At 36.9% G+C, this 19,518-nt stretch overlaps 1 protein-coding gene across 1 annotated transcript in view; it reads left to right on the top strand.

The window, feature by feature from the left end:
- Positions 1 to 19,518, top strand: part of THSD7A (thrombospondin type 1 domain containing 7A) — a 188,985-nt gene that overhangs the window by 79,861 nt on the left and 89,606 nt on the right. Inside the window, exons 3-6 of the mRNA XM_063152161.1 lie at positions 8,526 to 8,774; positions 10,331 to 10,512; positions 16,075 to 16,230; positions 18,612 to 18,815. Coding sequence (XP_063008231.1) covers positions 8,526 to 8,774; positions 10,331 to 10,512; positions 16,075 to 16,230; positions 18,612 to 18,815 — 791 coding nt within the window. The remainder of the gene's footprint in view (positions 1 to 8,525; positions 8,775 to 10,330; positions 10,513 to 16,074; positions 16,231 to 18,611; positions 18,816 to 19,518) is intronic.

Here is a 19,518-nt window from a genome sequence, read left to right as displayed (position 1 = left end):
TGTAATGAAAATTCCCACTGACAAAGGGAAATTCCTCCCTAAAGCTTTAATAAGTAATCTCTGTAGATGCTTGCCAAATAACCTGCTCTGCCAATTTCAAAATTATCTGTAGCATGAGATGTGCATGCATGTCGCTGTATCACTGGGCTGTGAAAGATCGCACTCTCACTGAGCACTTTTGCTTTCTTGTCTCCTCAGACACTCATGGTATCTGCAACAGCCCCACAGCAGCTGTTGTTGACACTTGTTTGGGTATAGTAGCACCCCTTGTTGCTTTGCCAGTGTTTTTTCTGGACACAGTAGCTGTATGTAACCTCTATCTTCTGTAGTGTAGAAAGCCTAAGTGGTTTTGTTTATTTCAAAATTGTTTGGCAGAATTAGTTAGACTTGTGAAAGGATCATGGGAAAATAGTCTTGTGAAAAACACTTAAGTGGACAGTATTGGAATTGTAAATGAATAGAAGTGGGCTCATTGTTTGTGTGATTATAATGGCCCATTATACTGGAAGGTACTAACAGTTTGTCAGAACAATGTGCAAGATGACCAACACTAAACAGTGCAGCTGTATGGAAAATAAAATGAGGACTATGTCATTTTCTACTAGGAAAAAGTACAGGCACTGTATTTTCAGTGATTTCTTTCAAGAAAAAAGTTGGTACTCACCATAAACTGAATCTCTCAAGCATGACTAGACTTCACAAATGACATTTTACGTCTTCAGAGTAGATCATGGAAGTTATCTAAGCTCTGCAATTAAATCACTCTGTTATTATTATTGCTATCTAGTACCTGCACATCAAATAGAATTCTTTAAAGTTTGATTTTATTTATGAGAAAACATCCTTTTTTTTCTTTAGGCAAAAGACTTTAGGCGAAGGTCTCAAAATCCAGCTATACTTGTGGTCCAACAATAGCACAGAGTTAATTTGATTATTTTACTTCAGAGGTTAAAGCCTCCAACAAGCTGTATGAACTCCGAGGAGAGCACTGCACGGAAAATAAATAGCTTGTTGCAGCACATCAGGACATTGTGCTTGATTCTTTTACCCATAACTCCAAAATCCCTCTTACTCATTCAGAGTATGTCTTAAAGTTCCCAGGTGGTCAAATAAAGAGCAAGGAGAAGACACTCCACATGCAATATTAAGATCTGGATTTAATTCCAGATAACACAAAGGATTGATATTCAGCATGAATACTGCTGTGTTTCCTCAGGCTTCCTGCCCACGAGTGTGATCATTCAAAGCTAAAATTGCAATGTAGAAAATTGCACACATGGGTCCTTATAATTCAAAGGTTGATTTGACCTCCTGACCTAACCAGATCATTTCTGTGAGGTAGTTCTGTTAAGGATGTGAGCATCTAGGCTGTGGGTCTGCCCATGGGTCGTCAGATTTCCCAGCACCTTAAGCCTGAGCTTTTCTAGGATGTGATGCTAATGAGTGGTGTGGTACAGACTTTACCCCTTCCTTCGCTGTAAGGTTACATTTATGAGAAGCAAATGTGGTCTTTGCAAACTGTTCCTAATATTCTCTAGTCTTGTAGCAATTTACTGAGATTTAAAAAAAAATTCTGAGCAAACTGCTGATATTCTCTCCACTGGGAAAGGCAAAATGTGCTTGTACTCAGCTCCTACTTTAAATTTTTTTCTTTGTCTTAAGGATTCTTTGGGAGTTGGACCAATGTTCATGCATGCCTGTAGGTTGTCTTGCAAGGATGCTGCTCAGCCTTGTGGCTTGTTATAATGTGATTTACAGTCGCTATATTCAAACACAAATTTGCTTACTGACTCTTTTCCAAAAGATTTCTCTAGTTTTACTTTGCCCTTCAGTCAAAAATGTCAGGCTTTGCAAGCCTGCTTCTGTTTATTTGTGTATGTGCGAAATTTTTGGTTTTCAAGTGCTAAATGAACATGTACTTTTGGTGTTCTGCAAGTAATTGATTATTGTTCCAAGTCTTTCTGCAGATGAGTTTGGTGAAATGGGCTTGTATGTCAGCAGTTCTCATCTTGTGGCTGGTGGTAAAGGTTGGAAACCATTTTTCTAATCGTATTCAATGAAGTAATGTTTCATGAGATCAGCAAGAATTCAAGAGAAAATCCTATGGTTCTTGATGCTGTAGCTGATTGTGGGAGATGCCTGATGGTGTACAGGACTTTGCAGCTAGGATATGGTTAAATTATTCTGCTCTGAGGGAGCTCACTGTGGACTTATTTTTTCTTTTAATCTTCTAGGTAGTTCTTGCTCTTCTTTCTTAGTATTTAGATGAAGCCTGTTACAGCATTTTGGATTTCCTTAGAATGTTGATTGTCCTTTGATCTGACACCTTCAGAAGCAGCTACCTTTTTCTGCTGAACTGCTGAACCTCCTCTTATGATATTTAGTATGTGTTTCTTCCAGGCAGATAGCCTAGTTTTTGATTGCATCTTCTTCAGTCCTCTAAAGTTTTTAATTCATTCATTCAGTCAGTCTTATTTGTTCAAAACATAATTGGATTCTGTCGGGGTTTTGCTTTGGAGAATGCAAGCAGAACTTGAAAAAGAATAATGAAGTTCCTTCCCAGTAGGTGGGAAAATAGAACACATTCTGACTCCACAGCTCTTCCTGATCTTGAAGGGCATGTGGTATCTCATCACTGTGACACTATTTAGTATGAGAGAGTCAAGAGGAGGAAGAATGCCATTTTTCCCTAGGTTTTGTGTGTGGTGTCTGACCATGTAGATGTCTGTTGAGTGTCTCTTAATAATTCTGGCTGTGCTGAGCTCTCTGACACTGTCTGTGTCTGCTTTCCACACCAGTGGCAAGAGTAGGTCAGTCGTGCCAGGACTGGAGCAACTGGGCAGATTTGCAGGTACATCTACAAAGAAGTCTAGAGTGACAGGAGCCAAGACCCTGTGGACATACATGATCCACTACTACATCAAACAGTCAACTAGGATTAAAATATCACAGTTTTCGATTTAAAAAAATGAAAAATTTTATTTAAGTACTTTTCAGTCAAAGCCCTGTCTTTTGTTCCTCCTGAGTGGCAAGAGCATCAGTCTCCTGAACCGTAGCCAGGTTATTCATTTCAGAATAATGGAAATCTCTGTATGTAATCAAATGGAAAATCAGCTAAAGGAAAAACAAATATATCAGAATTCTGAGAGAATGAGTATAGTGAATGAAAGTAAGGAATAGTAACTGTGAAAATTTCATTAATGAAAACCAAAGCTGAACGTGGATAATGGGAAAACCAAAGTTGAATGTTGATAATGGTGGAGGAATTGAGGCAGAATAATGCAGACAAAAGTTATTGAAGAGACTATTTAGTTTGCATTAACCTTGCCAGTTGGGCTCCATTACTTTACATCTTTACATTATAGTCAAAACCAATAAATAGCAGTTCTTGTTACATATCAGTACTGAGCGAATTAATTGAATTTATTGTAAAGGACATGTTCTTCACTGTTCAATTTTAGATTTAAATTACAAACTTCACAGTGTTTTTCCATTACATTTGAGCATAAAAAGCAGTGTATCAGGAAAAGCACAAAATCGAACTTCAAAATGGTGTCTCCTCAATACCTTGTGTTTGTGACTCCTGTTTCCATTAACTTATAGACTGTTGAGATATAGTAATGTGTAGATATTTTAGGAGTGTCTTCAGCATGAACATTGAACAGTCCTCAAGGATGTAACTGTGTTCAAATAAAACAAGATCAAGTGTAAGGGGACTCTTGGACCTAACAATGAGACAGTCAAGGAAAGATCTTACAGAGGTGTTGAAGCTCAAAAATGCCACAGAGAAAGCAAATACAGTTATGCAAGGCCTGAAGTCAGAAAATGAAATTAACTGAGCACTTTTAATGCAAAAATAACTATCTACAATTATGAGTTGGTAAAATAGTTCTGTAATGCATTGTTTCTAAGATGATGTACCTACCAAAATCTTGCCAAGGTTTAGGACACTTTTGTCTTAGTTCATGGAGGTGAGCACTATAAACTCTTCAGTGCAAAGATTCAGCTTGTGTTCCAAAAATCTGTGAGCCATAGTTTACTAGAAAACCAGAGCGTATCTTGGGATAGTGTGACTGACTACCTGCTGTCTTTCCATTTTTGCCCTCCATTTGCTACTGCCAAGGCAGCTTTCCGACTTCATGGATTATTAGTTAGTCAATAGTTAGAACCTCCCAGCCATTCTGATGCTGCTTTTCATCTTCTCTCATTAATTCTTCTTTCAAATTACTAGGCCAGTCCAATATGGACAAACACCAGCAAAAGCAGAAAATCTCTTAGTTGTGCAGGTTATGAATGGAGTATGCTCATGCAGCAGAGTCCTACTGCCTAGTTTAAAGCCTATTTATTTTTTCTGTTCATCTTGCATGAAGTTAGAGATCAGTTGTGCTGTCATGCATTACCATGCATTTGGCTTCATGAATGCAGTATGCACAGCTTTATTTATTGCAAAAAATCTATCAGAAAAACCCATTTCTTGTCTAGTTGAATTTGTAGAGGAGAAAATTCCAATGGTCTCTTCTATGACTTCTACACAACCTAAAAGACAGCTTTTGAGATTGAGATTATAAACACTCATACAGGTCATTAGCATATAAAATCAAGTTTTCCTGATTTTTTAAAGGTATAAAAGTATTTTTCATTTTCTAATAGATCTTTAGAATACCTCAGAAGTATTTTTTTTCTCCTGACTTAATCTAATTTTTTCACATCATTTAAAGCTTATTTTTGACTGAAAAGAGTTCTTTCAACTGCACAACTTGCTCATTTGTACACAGGTACCGTTGGTGTAATTTGCCCCAGGCTTATGTGTCAACCTTTGTTCTCCCCATGTCTTTAGCCTTAATTATCCCATAAATTACTTCAAAATCCCTGGGTGTAACCTTCCTATTTTTAATTCTTAAGTGATATTTAGTTTTTATTTATTGCTGTAGAAGCACAAGCGAGGCTGTGGAACGTGAGTATACACAAATTCTTGACCACATGTCTGCAGAAGAGGTTGAGCAGTAATTGTGTTCTGTAGGTCGTCCTTTGAACCTTTTTCTTTACTTCTTTTGTCTAATCTATATATTTGAGGTCAGGAATAGGTTTATTGTTGACTTAATAGCAATAGGGACCATTCATCCCCTGTGATGTATTGTTTTGTTTGGGACTGCTTTCTCTTTCCATTGTGTCATTAAAGTGCTTTTGTAATTTAGGCTTCATTTCCCCACGATATCCAACTGTTGTGTGAAATGGTGCTTTCTCAAACCACAGCCTTAGTTCAATTTATACAATTCTTTCCTTGCCAAAAATCTTGGGGCATTGTCCTTTGAATATATTCACTGGATTGAGAGCAAGATGCTGCAGACTTTGTATGTTACCCCTATGCTGCTGCTTCTTGTATCCCGTCAGCTCTGTTGACTTTTAACAGCATTTTTATGTAATTCATGCTTTTCTTTGAGCTTTCCAAGCAATTTTCTGGACATAGCTATGTGGGTTGATAGTGAGGACTTATTTGTGTCCTCCCTGTGCTTCTTGAATGGTTAAATTTGCATATGTTGTCTACTTACACATTAATCAAGGGCATGAAGATGTTTGGTGCAAAACTTCTAGTGAGATTGGGCAGTATCAAGAAATGAATGTTAATTGTTTGTTTTTATTTTCTGTTGTGTTACTTGCCCATTTGCCTTTTATTCTGTGAAAAGATTCTCACCAAGTCTCCATGGCTAAACAAGACACATAAATCCATCAAAAAGTGCAGAGAGTTTTACTTCCAAGTAAGCTTTGCTTTTAGTTATTTGTGGAGATCAAATCTGTAGAATTAGGTACCAGCCACTGAAGAAACCATTTTGTTTAGCAAACACATTGCTATGTTTTGATTTAGAATCAGTCTTCTTCTGGTAAAATAAAGTTTAAGTATGTGATTTTTCCCTTCCTTACTTGGTTAGAGTACAACACATATTCTTCTGCTGCCTGGAATATGAAGGAAAACTCTTGATAGTGGCCATTTCCAGTTAGCTCTCACAGTTTCTCTAACTTGCTCAAAGAAAACCAAATGTTAAAAGAATAAACAGCAGCTAATTTGCTTGGGCAACTCTCCTTTTTCTAATTGTTGTTATCTCTGCTCTCTCACAAAATAATGTGACAGTATGTGTAACAGAAAAGAGGTTGTGTAGTGGTGACTTACAGTATCAGTTTCTTGTTGGTGTTAGTAGTAGTGCAAGTGGTTAATGGTTTTAGTAAACAAATAAGGAAATAAATATAGCTCACCTTACCTAGTAATATTTATGTTCCAGTTACAAGAGCTTAAGAACATCCTTGTTTTATATTTAATTTTAAATTATTTTATTTTATTTTACAAGTAAGTATTTGAAGTGAGGCACACTTTATTGTTTTATTTTTGTTAAGGATCATAAATAAACAATGAAGTTAGTAGCATGGTACAATTCTATTTAGGTCTTCTTCATCCCCACATGGAAATAATTAGTAACAAACATTAGCCTTTCTCATGTAACACTTCTCCCCAATAAGTTTTGAAACAGATGCAAAGCCCAGGGACTGTTGCCCATCATTAGTTACCGTCTTCCCTCCTCACCAAAGCTACTTTGTGATGGCAATTTTGTGCATATTCCCTGGCAATGTGCATCTATAATCAACCTCAGCCCCAGTCACAGTGAGTGTGAAGATGTTGGTTTGCTCTGCCCTCAGAGGTGTCACATTGGATGGGAACTTGGAAGGGGAGGATACTTCATCTGTTCTACAAAAAATTTTGCAAATACTGCCCACGTTAGAAACCATAAGGAATGTGTCTTTTCTCCAGTCATTAAGATGTGTCTTTGGGGGATCACTATATGTTTTGTCAAAGGTACAGAAACTGATTTATTGATTTTGAAAGTACTGTAGTCCTATGCCAGATGGGGCTACATGTAGGTGAAAAAAAACATTATTAAAAAACAATTTTTTTAAAAAACTCTGAGTGCCTTTCTCCACAAACAGGATATAGCTTTTGTCCTAAAGCAGAATAAAAGATGACTATCATGTGTTAAGGCTCCCCATCACCACTACCTTTGACATAATAAGAACATTAGAAATCTCCTTCTGAGTAATCCCCTATGGTCTGTCAAGCCCAGCAGTGTCTCCAGCTTATTGTCTTCAGTAGTAGAGGGAGATGCAATTTAAAGACCAAAAATATGACACCTGACTGTCTTTTGAAGTCCATTCATTTTGTATTTCTCCAATATCCAAAGTAAATATATTAGGGATGATGGCTCACAGATTGGTCAACCTCTGTTTGGACATGCTGACACTGTCTCCATAACCAGGATCTTCTGCTAGCAAGATGTAGAATTGGTCTGTTTCTTATGCATATTATGCTTTCATTTATGGTGTTTTTAAATCTCTCAGTTTCATCAAGTATTCCTAGTTCTATTACAAAATTTTGTAAATAGAGGTTCAAAATCATGTTGAATATATGGGTAGGACCCAATTTTGTATAGCAGTGAAATACTTGTAAATATTAATTTCTCTGTATTATTTTGTGTTATTTTAAAGGGAAAAATCAAGCCTTTATAGTATAGTTTATAGGCCTGGTATTGAACAGAGTGCTACTTGCAGTACCAGTAAATATTTTTCCTGTTTAACTGCTTCAGAAGCCAGATTTTTATTCCAATCCAGACATGATAAAAAAAAGAAATCTCTGTTGTAATTGTAATTAAGGAGATAAAGTTATGTTTTATTTAATGGTAGTTTACCCTCTCTATTTCTCATTTTTCTACTGTGAATCAAACTTTAAAATAGAAATGCTAGTTTTTACCTAGAATATAAGTTTTAAAATTAAGAGTGATTTAGAGGGAGAAAATCTTGCTGACAGCCTATGTGATAAGTGAATGGGGCAATCAGATAGAAAATGGAAATTAAATTATGGCCTTCGTAAGGAACAGGAAAGCATTATGGGTAGCAGGGAACACTTCACTTTCGGTTAGAGATCATTCCCTGTTTGAACGATGAGGCATAATTATGGCAATAGTTGATTATTGATTAACAAAGTAAGTTATTAGTGGCCAAGCATTCAATATGTTTGCCATTGTGTTTTTAAACCATTTTTAGTCTGGAAATTAGGACAACGTGACACTGAGTATTTTTTTCTCAGCAAAAACTCCTTTAGTCATCTTGGTTTGAAATTGTCCCTTACTTGGTACTTAGTTCCAAAAGGAAAAAAGAGTATGCCTAAAAATAAAAGATAAGAAGTGAAAAATTTATGTATTTCCTCTGTTATATTTCCATACATGTAGGAGGACATGATTTTAGTTTTATTCACAGATATGGCAATATTTTGGTCACAGATATGGCAATACTGGTAATTTTTTATTATCTCTTATTTTTCTGGTTTAAGTAGCTTTAATCAAAAGCCCTTTGGCTGACTATTTGGGATCAAATAAACGTGGAGTAAAACTTAACAGCTTTAAAAATATTTACTGACTTTCATGTAACCATTGACAGTGCTTTTGCTGTAGGAGTTCATGACTGTGAACGCTCTCTCATTGCAGCTTCTGCAATCAGGAAAAGCTGCCCATCACATTTCAGTCCTGTGTGATGACGAAGGAGTGCCAGGTGTCAGAGTGGTCGGAATGGACCCCCTGCTCCAAAACCTGCTTTGACATGACAACTCCTAAAGGGAACCGCACAAGATCACGGACCATTAAGCAGCTCCCCGTTGGCAGTGAGAGTGAATGCCCACAATTAGAAGAAGCAGAGCAGTGTGTTTCTCAAGGAGATGGCGTAGCACCCTGCATTACGTAAGTTGGCTCGTTTCAGTTCTCCACTAACTAAAATGAGCAATTTCAATTAAGCCTACAAAGCTGGTAATGGAATATCAACCAAACCATTATTAAAGTAATAATGGGTAGGACTTTACCCTTTTTCTTTATCCCTGTTTATTCAGTGTTCTTGAAAGTCCAAAATCTGCAAATAGTTCCCATTGTAGTGTAACCAGGTCCTCCTCAAAATACAGGAATAATAATAAATATATTTTCATTCATTTCAGTTTTTAAAAGACAATGTTTGCACATATGCAGATTCAGGCAAGATAAAAATAAAGGAATTGTATTGATTTGTCAGTGATCTTTTCCCTACATAACATTTATGCCAGAATCATTGTTTTCTGAATTTCTTTGAAAATTTCTCTGAAAAACTTTGTCTGTTTGCAGACCAAGTGTTGAACACAGGAAAGGGGTGATAAACATCTGGTTAGCTAACAGACTATTTTAGTGAGAGTTGTATTCAGCACAAGGAAGACCCTAGATGGGAAGTGGGAGAGGCTAACAGTGACAGCAAATAAACCTTAGGAGAAATGACAGCAAGCACTTTATGATTCAAGAGATTGCTCTAATCCTTATCTAATCAAAATTAATATTAAAGTCCCAACTGAGTTTTTTCTTTATCAAACTAAGAATAGGGTCTGGAGAAATGTCACTTGATATTAAGCATCTTTGACTCTGATATATATTTTTCATTTAAGAGTTGAAATATCATTTTTCTTTATTTCCAGCTGCATTAGGAAGCATTTTGCTGTATTTAGCCTTAAAGTACTTGTTAGGTAGGGAATTCTGTGGCATTTCTTGCAGTTCATAATCCCAATTGGGGTTTTAACTGTGAGTCAAAGATCTTTGCTGTGTATTCACTGATTAGGAAGATTCCAGATTCTCATAATTCATCAGTACCCAACAGGGATGCTTGTACTGCAGAATGATCTTCCTTTTAACTGTGAAAAAGAGAACTTACTGAAAAGTTGTCCTGAAGTCATAATAAAAAGTATAATCATAGTTTCACCTTGATATCCAGAAGAAACTTTTTGTTTCAAAGATAACAATAGGCTTTTGTGTTGTTAGGGTGGAGGGAGGGGGAGTTGTGAGGTTTTTCCCTCATTTTTTGGCTCTTATGTTTCTCAGCATTCACATCTCCTTCATATTTTGGATTTTGTTTATATAAATTGTCAAGCTCTAAACAAATGCTGAGAGTCACAGTCTTGAAAGTTATCTGAACATGGACTATATATCTCTGTATATCAAGTTTTTCTCCCCTCAAATAAACTATTTATATGTGGTATGTTTCAGGAATTGAACAGAAAAGATCCTCCTAATAAAGGGTAATGATTTTAAAAGTTAAATAATGCAAAAAAAGTTTCCGTATGCATGAAATACGAGGTTTAATGCACCTTTGTGTGCAAGAAATGGCAGCGCTCAGGCCTTTTATGAAATTAATGAGGTACTGAGGCGTTTCAGCTTGTGTAACTGAATCCTGTGTGAGATGGCTGGGTGATTCCTAGAGACCCAACTAACCGCGTGTGGCGCAGGTACGGCTGGCGCAGCACCGAGTGGACCGAGTGCCGCGTGGATCCTCTCCTCAGCCAGCAGGACAAGAGGCGCGGGAACCAGACGGCGCTGTGCGGAGGCGGCGTTCAGACCAGGGAGGTGTACTGTGTGCAGGCCAACGAGAACCTCCTCTCCTACCTAAACACCCTCAAGGAGAAAGAAGGTAAACTTGATTCAACTGCAATTAAATTAGTGTGGAATCAGAGCGTGTCAGCATTCCAGAGCTCTTTCACAGCTTTCATTGTCTTCTGCCACGAGTGCCTCCTTACCTTGTGAGTTACTGCAATTTTTTAAATTCAGATTAAAACGCTTAATTGCTGTAGCAAAGATTTCATTCTCTATGCTGCAAATATAGATTCCAAATATAAATTCCTACAAATTACTATTTCTTAGTGTCTACTGAAAAATACTGTGCAGGACAACTTTCCATAAGAAAGAACATGAAAAGGAGGGTCAGAAGTCCTAGACTTGGTATTTTCATCTACTGTAAATTTCTTGTGTGTCCTTCATCTGGGTGATGAACCTGTGCTGTTTGACATGCAGATGGAATATGTAAATTCTGGCATGTAAGTTCAATATAGAAAAATGCAAAAATATTATTAGATTTAATTTGCAAGGAACTGATTTTCTTTTTTCCTTGATTTGGTCAAGTTTTTAAGTAGCTTTCAGTACTTGAAGCCAATATAATTTCATGGATTTATTTACCTGACTGAAAGAGAAAAGAGATTTTTCCTTGTTACTGTTAAAGCCTGCACAGCTTCTTAAGGAAAGAGAGAATAGCTTAGAACAAAAATCTTTAATTCACTTGGTAGTATACATATTTTAGAACAACACTTGAATATTTTATATTACATCTACGTCTGTATAGTAATGCAGAACTGTAGATTCAGAAATCAGTGAATTAAGCTAAATGCATTTAACTTTTTAATTAAATTTTATCCTCTACCTATTTCTTGCAAACACACAGCCATATACTTCAGGAAAAACAACATCAATATGCAAATCCTATGTAATATCACATTTTGTCCAGGGCTGGCCAAACAGCAGAGTAGCAAGGTTCCTGCTGTGGTTTAAAGGTACTCTCAAACTTGCCGTGGAGGTAGAGTTTGTGGGGAATGTTAATGCCAACATCCATTTCAGCGTGACTGCTCAGATCAGTAGGGTGTGACTCGTGAGCTCTGCAGCCCCACATCTGTATTTATAAAAGAAGAAGCTTTCAAGCCTCTTTGTCTTATGCAAATCAGCTCTGCCCAAGGGCTTTTAGTAAATCGCCTCTGCTGAACAAAGTTTAGATGCCTCTGCCGCAGTGTGAGCTACAAAAACCTCCCAGCTAAGGAGAGGTAACAATAAGACCAGTGGCAGCTTACTGTTCAGAATGATGATTAGGATTTTGGTAGGCTGTGAAGTCTCGCCAGATTAGGCGTGTGTGAAATTTACCCTTATCAGACTGTGACAGGAATACATGGAGCCCATCAGGAGGTAATCTCTGCAGGCTCCTGAAAGCTGATTAAAATGTAACTAGTCTTTGGATGCATAAACATGAGAACAGTTTTTCAAGAGCTCAGACTGGGGGTGAAGTGGATCTTAGTTTAAAAAGGAGCTCTGGGCTGTTTCCACGATAGGGGACAAATTTTCAGAAGAGGTGCTGCTCTGCTCATCCTCCCTCTCTCTCCCGTCATAGAATACAAAATTATGAGTAATTTGGGAAAAAGCCAGGGCACACACCCACCAGATTATGCTGTGGGGAAACGCCTTCATCTCAGTGTAGTTTACTGCTGGTTGTAGCAAATGCTGTCTTGGTAAGGCTGATTTAAAGACCTCCCTTCTCATATTCTCATGGTGGCGTTTCCCTGTTATTTCAGAAAGTCAGTCACTGAGCAAGTCGAAGGCTAGTGCTGCACCTCTGCTATCAATCACTTTTGAAATAACAGGTAGGTAAATTAAAGCCTCCAACCTGATTTCTTGGTTAGAACATGCAAAGGAGGCGATGCCCTTTTGGGGGACCTTGTTTGCTATATGTCTACGCTTAACATGTTTATGTGGCTCTGAAAGAGTTAAAGGGATTTGAGCATTCTCAGGAAATTTCAGATCAGTTTGAAAGTGACAGGCCAAAACTCAAGCTAAGGAAGCTCATAAGCCAGTTGGGATGCTGGACCAGTTGCCTGCTCCACTCCTGAACCATTTTAGCTAGTGACTGCTTTTCCTCTCACTTCTGAGCATCGGCAATTGTATTTCAGCTTCCATCATAGCTGCTGTTTCCAGTCCCTTCTGTAGATTTAAAACATCAAGTTAGGCCTCTGGTAAGAATTTGAACTTCTAATACTGAGCTGAAGCAGAATTCCTCGCAGTACTCTGGTCAGTAGGAAGAAGAAGGAGCATTTGTTGTAGCAGTTAAACGGTGACAATCAAGTTCCTGAAGGCCACAGTCATACTGCCATTTTCTTGCCACTGTCTTGAATTGTTTCATCTCTGTTCATCCATTTAACTGGTTTAGTCATGAAGTTTCTCTTACTATATGAGGTGGACTGTTTCATCTTATTCCGAGTACCTTTAAAACCCTTGATGTAGAATAAAGAGGAGGAAAGTTCCTTTATGGGCATAAATTTATTCTACATCTGCAAATACACATTTGTTGCCTTATTGAACACAGGGGAACTGCTTACATGCATGGAATTGTGCCATTTCTCAGAGCATAAGCTTCTGAATTATCTAATGTTTTTGGGTGAGAGAATTCAGATTTATAGAAAATGAGAAGAAAATGTTATTTACTTGTTGGTCATAATGTGTTTTAGGCTTGGGTTTTTCTTGGGATTTTTGAGTGAGAGTACTTGCAGAAGTTTCTTTGTGTTATTTGCCATGAAACCAGTGTGGCAAATGAACAGAAAGAGAAATACGAAATTGTGTCTGCTTATACTGATGCAGTCACATACAAATTCAGTCTCTTTGCCAGCCTGGTCATTACTGGGCTGTAGTCTCTTGAGGGTCTTTAGAGAAAGATGGAGAGTTTTATGTCTTGATAAGTGTAGCAAATGCATAAAAGCAGAACTGTTCTTTTTCTTTTCAGTTGTTTTTAAAATGCAGTAATTCAAGGAGGTGTTTTCCAATGATATAAAATATATTCAGCTAAAATTTCCTAATATAGATTATTTCAGGAATGGATAATTAAATCTTACTTTATTTTTTAGGTTACTAGCCTCAAACCTGAAATTCCTTGAAAACCGAATCTAATTTATTAGTTAGACTGAAGGAGAAAGAGAGGTTATCAAAATGCATTAACTTTTCTTTCTAATTTCGGCCCAAATTTTGGTCAAATTTCACATAGATCTTGTAGTATTACACATAGTCTATTTGGCATTCAGCATTACTTCCAAGAAATAAAGAACAATCTTTAATGCTAACACAAGAAAGTATGAAAGGACAGAGATAAGACAAGGTTTTAAACTGTAAATATATACATCCAGTATCATCTTATGTCAGAGTGTCTTTGCTAAACAATACACGTCAAAACCTATGCTCAGTCATTCTTTTGTGATGCTGAAAGAAATTAATTTAAATTCATGGGAACAAGATGGTCATAAGATGCCCAGACACAGCTGTTTTCTTTTACTGTTATCTCAGGAAAAGAATTTTGAGTAATCCTGCATGAAATTCATCCTAAGTGCTCAGTGATGAAAACATTTTTTAATAACCTGAAATAAAACTTTTCTGTCCTATGGTTGAATTGTTTTGTTGTAAAAACAAAATATAAGAGATTGCATTTATACATCACTTAGTGTCTAAACACAGCATTTGGAAAGCATTTTGGCATATTTAAAGATTGATTGTTACCTGTGATATGAAAAAACTGCTACTGCTAAAAGCTTCCCAATGAAAGATCTTTGTTATTTTTCTGAGTAAAATTCCCTGAACTACTGTGATGATAAGTTTTTTATCATGGTGAAGGCTAGAGATGAAGCATGGAATTCCTCAGAGCACTTTCTCTATTACCTGAAGCAAGACTGTCTCAGGGGTGTGATTGGCCCTTAATTTTAACTGTCTCACTTGGGTGATTCCCTAGTTAAATAAAGGTTAAAATGTATGAATAGCAGTTACTTACTCTTTTTCTTTTTTAATTAGAAACTATTCAATGCAAATTCAACGGGCAAACTATGTTTACTTATATCCATTTTCTACACCAAATAGGCATATTATGTTGAGTGTCATGCATGCTCATTGTGCATGTAAAAATTACTCTAAAAATCAATAATATGTCATAAAAATTAATTTCAACATACCATTATGCAAATGTTTGAATATTATGCTTCTTATTAATTTATTTCAAGAGATTGGTAAATTAGAGACAGTAATCTTAAAGTTTTACACGGTGTTGCTTCATTATGTGGAGCAACACGGTGAAAAACTGTGCCAAAGGAGGCAACATTGAAAACCAGAATAGAATAAGGATTTTTCATTTCATTTTCCCCTTAAAAAAAAGTGAGAATTGGATGCTTTTTCAAAAACTGTAAAGATCATCTGCTTAGAAAATCTGAATGGAAAGACATACACACATGTCTACAAGATTGACTGCACTTTAACAGCCTGGTGTTTACTTTCACATTCCATAAGTGGTTATTGATCTCATCTTTCAGACAGATATTTTGTCATATACTGTATCTATTTAATTTGAGAGTCTTTCCATCAAAAGTGGTGGCAAAATTAATGATGTGACTTCCCACAGGAAAAAAAAACTGAATGGAAGGAGAGTGCTTTAAGTTAAGGAATTTTATGTTTCCTCAATCAACCAAACTAATGTGGCAGACTTCTAGCAGATATTCTCTGTTTACTGTAATATTTTGTCAAGTCCTGTATTATGAAAGAGAATGAAAATCTTGCTTTCAATTAAATAGTACATTTTCAGTTTGAGTTCTGTGCCTTACTCTGGCACCTTGTAGAATTTTCCCATTACTTGTACTATTCAAAAGAATAAAGTATGGAAGGGGAAGGATGATTTCAGTTATTGATTTTTAAAGAACAGAAAAGTCTTCCTTCACATGTGTCTCTATAGATTAATAACACTTTAAAAGCTAAATTGTCTTGTGCAGTTTTTACAACTACATATGTACATGATCTATACATATTTATCGACACATATATAGTAAATGCAAAGCATATATATAGCTGAAACAAAGCCTTTCTTGAGCTAAAGTTGCTGCTGCACAAATCTTACTGCTGAGTGTGCACTTGATGGTCGTTAAAGAAAAAACTTTTTGCCAAAATTTTAGCTGTGTTTCAGGTTAAAGCTTAAAAATAATCTTTTAAATATTAATTACCAGGCCTTTGAAGTTATAGTATCATATAGCTTACATACACCAAGTGCGAAGGTGTTTATGCAGCTTTGTGTTAAGTTTCTTAAAAGAAGAAGTAATGAGATACCAGGACACCAATTTATGTAGAATCCATAGTGAAAAATTACTATGCTGGTATAATTTACCCCTCAAAGGAAACGACTGGGTCTGAGAGGGTGCTGCAATATCTACAGTCTCCATGTCTCCACATAATGGGATTTGACTTTGTTCATGCAAAGAGTAAACTGACTTCCATTCAACTTTTTTCAAGGCAGGCAATTTTCCATCATGTCATCCGATTAAAATTATGAAATAAAACCTTTCTGACTAAAGGATGGTTCTGTCCACTTAGAGCTAAGGATCATGACCAGTGGCATATGAGAAATATTTTGTTTTGACAGCTTCAAGGCCAGTAGACCGTAAACTGTGTACAGGACCTCTTCCCAGCACCTCCCAGCTGTGCCACGTTCCCTGTCCTACAGAGTGTGAGACCTCAGCATGGTCAGCCTGGGGACCATGCACCTATGAAAGCTGTGATGACCCTCAGGCCAAGAAGGGTATGTAACAATTCAGCAGAGCCTTTTAATGGTGATATTTACTATTCCTAAGTAAGTCACTAGGTTATGCAAGCACACGAAATTTTGTGCCAAGAAGTGTATATCTAGTGCCTCTGGGTATCAAAATAAAGTCATTGAATTAGGACTACATTTGACATCACTGTTACACCAAAGGTAGCAAAAATGCAGCCTGTTTACTAGGCTCTCAAGATCAGTTTGGGTTTTTGCAGGTCAATTCCAGTTTCAAACCTTCCTCTTAGATTGAGAGGGATACAGTTTGTGTGTTCAAATCACAACTTTGGCACTGTCACAAAAGGAGGACAGAAACCTTCTTTGAGGTATGTAGTGTACAAGGCAGATATTTACAGTTCAGTAATAGCTTAGGAATTCACCATTAGACCGTAAATCATGATCTGGCAAAAAGATGGCACCATTCACTGTTGATACGTGATGCTGTTTTACTTATGACATATGTGTTGGTTTCAAATTCAGCATGTTTTACAACTTATTGCCATGCAGAACAGATTGTAGTAACCTGATATCAAAATAGAAAAGCAAGAATACAGTGACAGGGACCTCATGTTATAAGTCTATGGGCTTCTGGCTGCAAATGAGAAAAACTGGCCTAGTCATTGCTGCAAAGTGATTATGTGATAAAATTGGGAATACAGACTTGGTTTCTTGGTTGAAAACAGTTGTAAGAAAGGGCAGCCACATATGTCCACTGGAAGGAGGAACTGTGATTACTGTGTTTGCTTAGCTGGATATTTCTGGCATGCTGCTAGCTACACTTCTGTCTGGGCAGCAGTAATAAAAGTTTTACAAAGCTGTTCATCGGAACTCTGACCAAACCTCGATCAGTTCAAGAAGGAAAAAGCAGTTCAGTTCTGCAAATCTATCAGATTAAGTCTTGTCTGAGTACAGCTGTCAAATAGTCTGTTATTTCTCTTGCTGTTCCATCACTGAAAGATTTGCTATGTTTTCAGGGGTAAAGTTTAGGTTTGTAAGACTGATTTGGACATCTGTCTAATAGAAGTACATTAGGATGCACTTTGTGCAAGCCTTTATTCCTGCACACATGAGCAGGGATCTTTTCTCAACTGCCAATATTTTTCTCTTATCTGGAAATTCTTACATTTTATTTTATAATTGCATTGACAGTCCTTCTGAGAGAATGATATGAAAATTGTGCAGGCACTCCCACTTTTAGCAACATGTCTGTCTACATATTTCCAGATCATTTGCATCCTTTGTTGCTGTAGATATAGGAGTTCTTTATTTTTGAAATTGTATCAGCCTTTTGTGTCAGGCTTGCTAAACCTTTTGCACATAATTTGGCTGAAGACTTCAATTTAGAAAAAAGGAGAACAAACAGCAACTGAAGATAAATGGAACAGTATTTTTAAAGTAAATACTTACTATAATTGAATTAAGAGGCATATCTTCAAAGAATCAGTTCTTGCACATGTGTGCAAAAACTCTCCTGTTCAGTTTATGTCTTGGTAGAAATGACAGACTATATTATATTTAGTATTTTATAAAAAATATCTGTATATTACTAGCTTGCCTGACTACTGATATAAAACAAAAGAGATTGTGAAAAGATGTGAAAAGACAAACTATTTCTTGAATCCATTTAGTATGATTAGGTTTTTCTGACTGCATTTAGTCTGTTTTTTTCAATGAGCCATCCTGAAAGGAGAGAGTGGATTGCTTTTTGTTGCTGGCATTGGCCCAGTAGATGACACAGTGCATAAATGTCCATCGGTTTGTCCATTCCAAAATGGGTTTAGGTAATCTTAAGGAAATTTCTAGATGCTTGCAACGAAATATTACTGAAAATGTAGTCGCGGGTTTATTTTGAGTTTATTTTCCTGCTTTTATTTTTCTCAGAAGTTGTCTTTTTATTATTCTGTTTTATTTTGGAGGATTGGAGAGGGAACGAGTGTTTGTAAGCTGATTTCATTTGATAGTCCATTTCTGCTGGAACATACCTGAGAAGAAAACAAACAATTTATTTGAGAAAATGGTGACCCAACAATGTAGTCAAGATTTATAAAATGAGATGGATCTTGCAAGAGTGATGCTCAGGAAATGATCCTGTCTCCTTGCTGGAGTCTGCATGACTGTGATAAACAGGGGTTTAAGGCAAAGCTTCCTGAGCCTGAGGAGGCTCAAAACATTGAAACTTGTGAAATTTTATCTCTAGTCCTTCTTTATTGAGTTCTTCTACCCAATTATCTGAAGTGCATTGTTCTGCTGAGTGTCTGTGCTATGTTTTACAGAGAAGACAAACAGAACTCTTCACTCAGGTGTAGACAGATAAAAAGTGCTTCACTTCACTTTTTAGAGTTGAATTGTTATTTTCATGGGCATTTCAGGCTTTAAACTAAGGAAACGTCGCATCACCAATGAGCCTACAGGAGGAACGGGAAACTGTCCTCACCTTTTGGAAGCCATCCCATGTGAAGAGCCCTCTTGCTATGACTGGAGAATCACGGGGCTGGAGGAATGCATTCCTGACAATGAAAAGCCGTGTGGCCCTGGCACACAGGTTCCTGTCGTCGTCTGCGTCAACAGCGATGGTAAGATGGATGCTTTTCCCTACAGCCCACGCCAGCTAGAGGGAAGACGCTAAAATGGGGTCCAAAAGGGCATCAGTTGTTGTTCTCAGCTTTCTTGATCCTTAAAACCAAGCTGTCTGGAAGAGATATAAATGTCCATTATTACTGGAGAGGAAGAGTAAGACCTCTAGCTGCTCTCGGACCAAGCTCCTTCACTGTGTATGGTTTCAAAGCTTCACAAAATGACTTAGAGAAAATTAAATAGAAAACAGCTATTGTTTGCCAATGGATCAGATTCATGCCTGCAGTGGCTTGACTGAATTCCCTGATGTAATCCCACTAACAAAGCTGATCCTCTGAGCCTAGGAACAAATAAAATGTGAGCAAAGTAAGATGCATTGCAGTAAGTGTAGCTGGAAGAAAAATAATAATATGTTTATTAAAAAGGATGGTTTGATGAGCGTTACAGAGTTGGGTTGACAGTCCAAGCTGTCTTACTTCTTCAAAAGGTCAAAAAAAATACAACCATTATTCAATTATCTTCTGTGAGACAAAACAGATCTTGCATGACACACTCATAAAAGCCAATTTTGAAAGCTGCTTACAGAATACTTTAATCTACTGAAGGTTTCTGAATTACTGTTGAGAGAATAGTCTTTATTCATTAACAATATTATAGTCTAGAGCAGCAGATAAATTAAAATAATTGTATTGACTGCAGTGT

Source organism: Melospiza melodia, chromosome 1 (genome assembly GCF_035770615.1).
Source record: "Melospiza melodia melodia isolate bMelMel2 chromosome 1, bMelMel2.pri, whole genome shotgun sequence".
In the NCBI taxonomy this organism is placed as follows: domain Eukaryota; kingdom Metazoa; phylum Chordata; class Aves; order Passeriformes; family Passerellidae; genus Melospiza; species Melospiza melodia.
The sequence above is the reverse complement of the archived record's forward strand: the minus strand, read 5'-3'. Positions and strand labels throughout refer to the sequence as shown.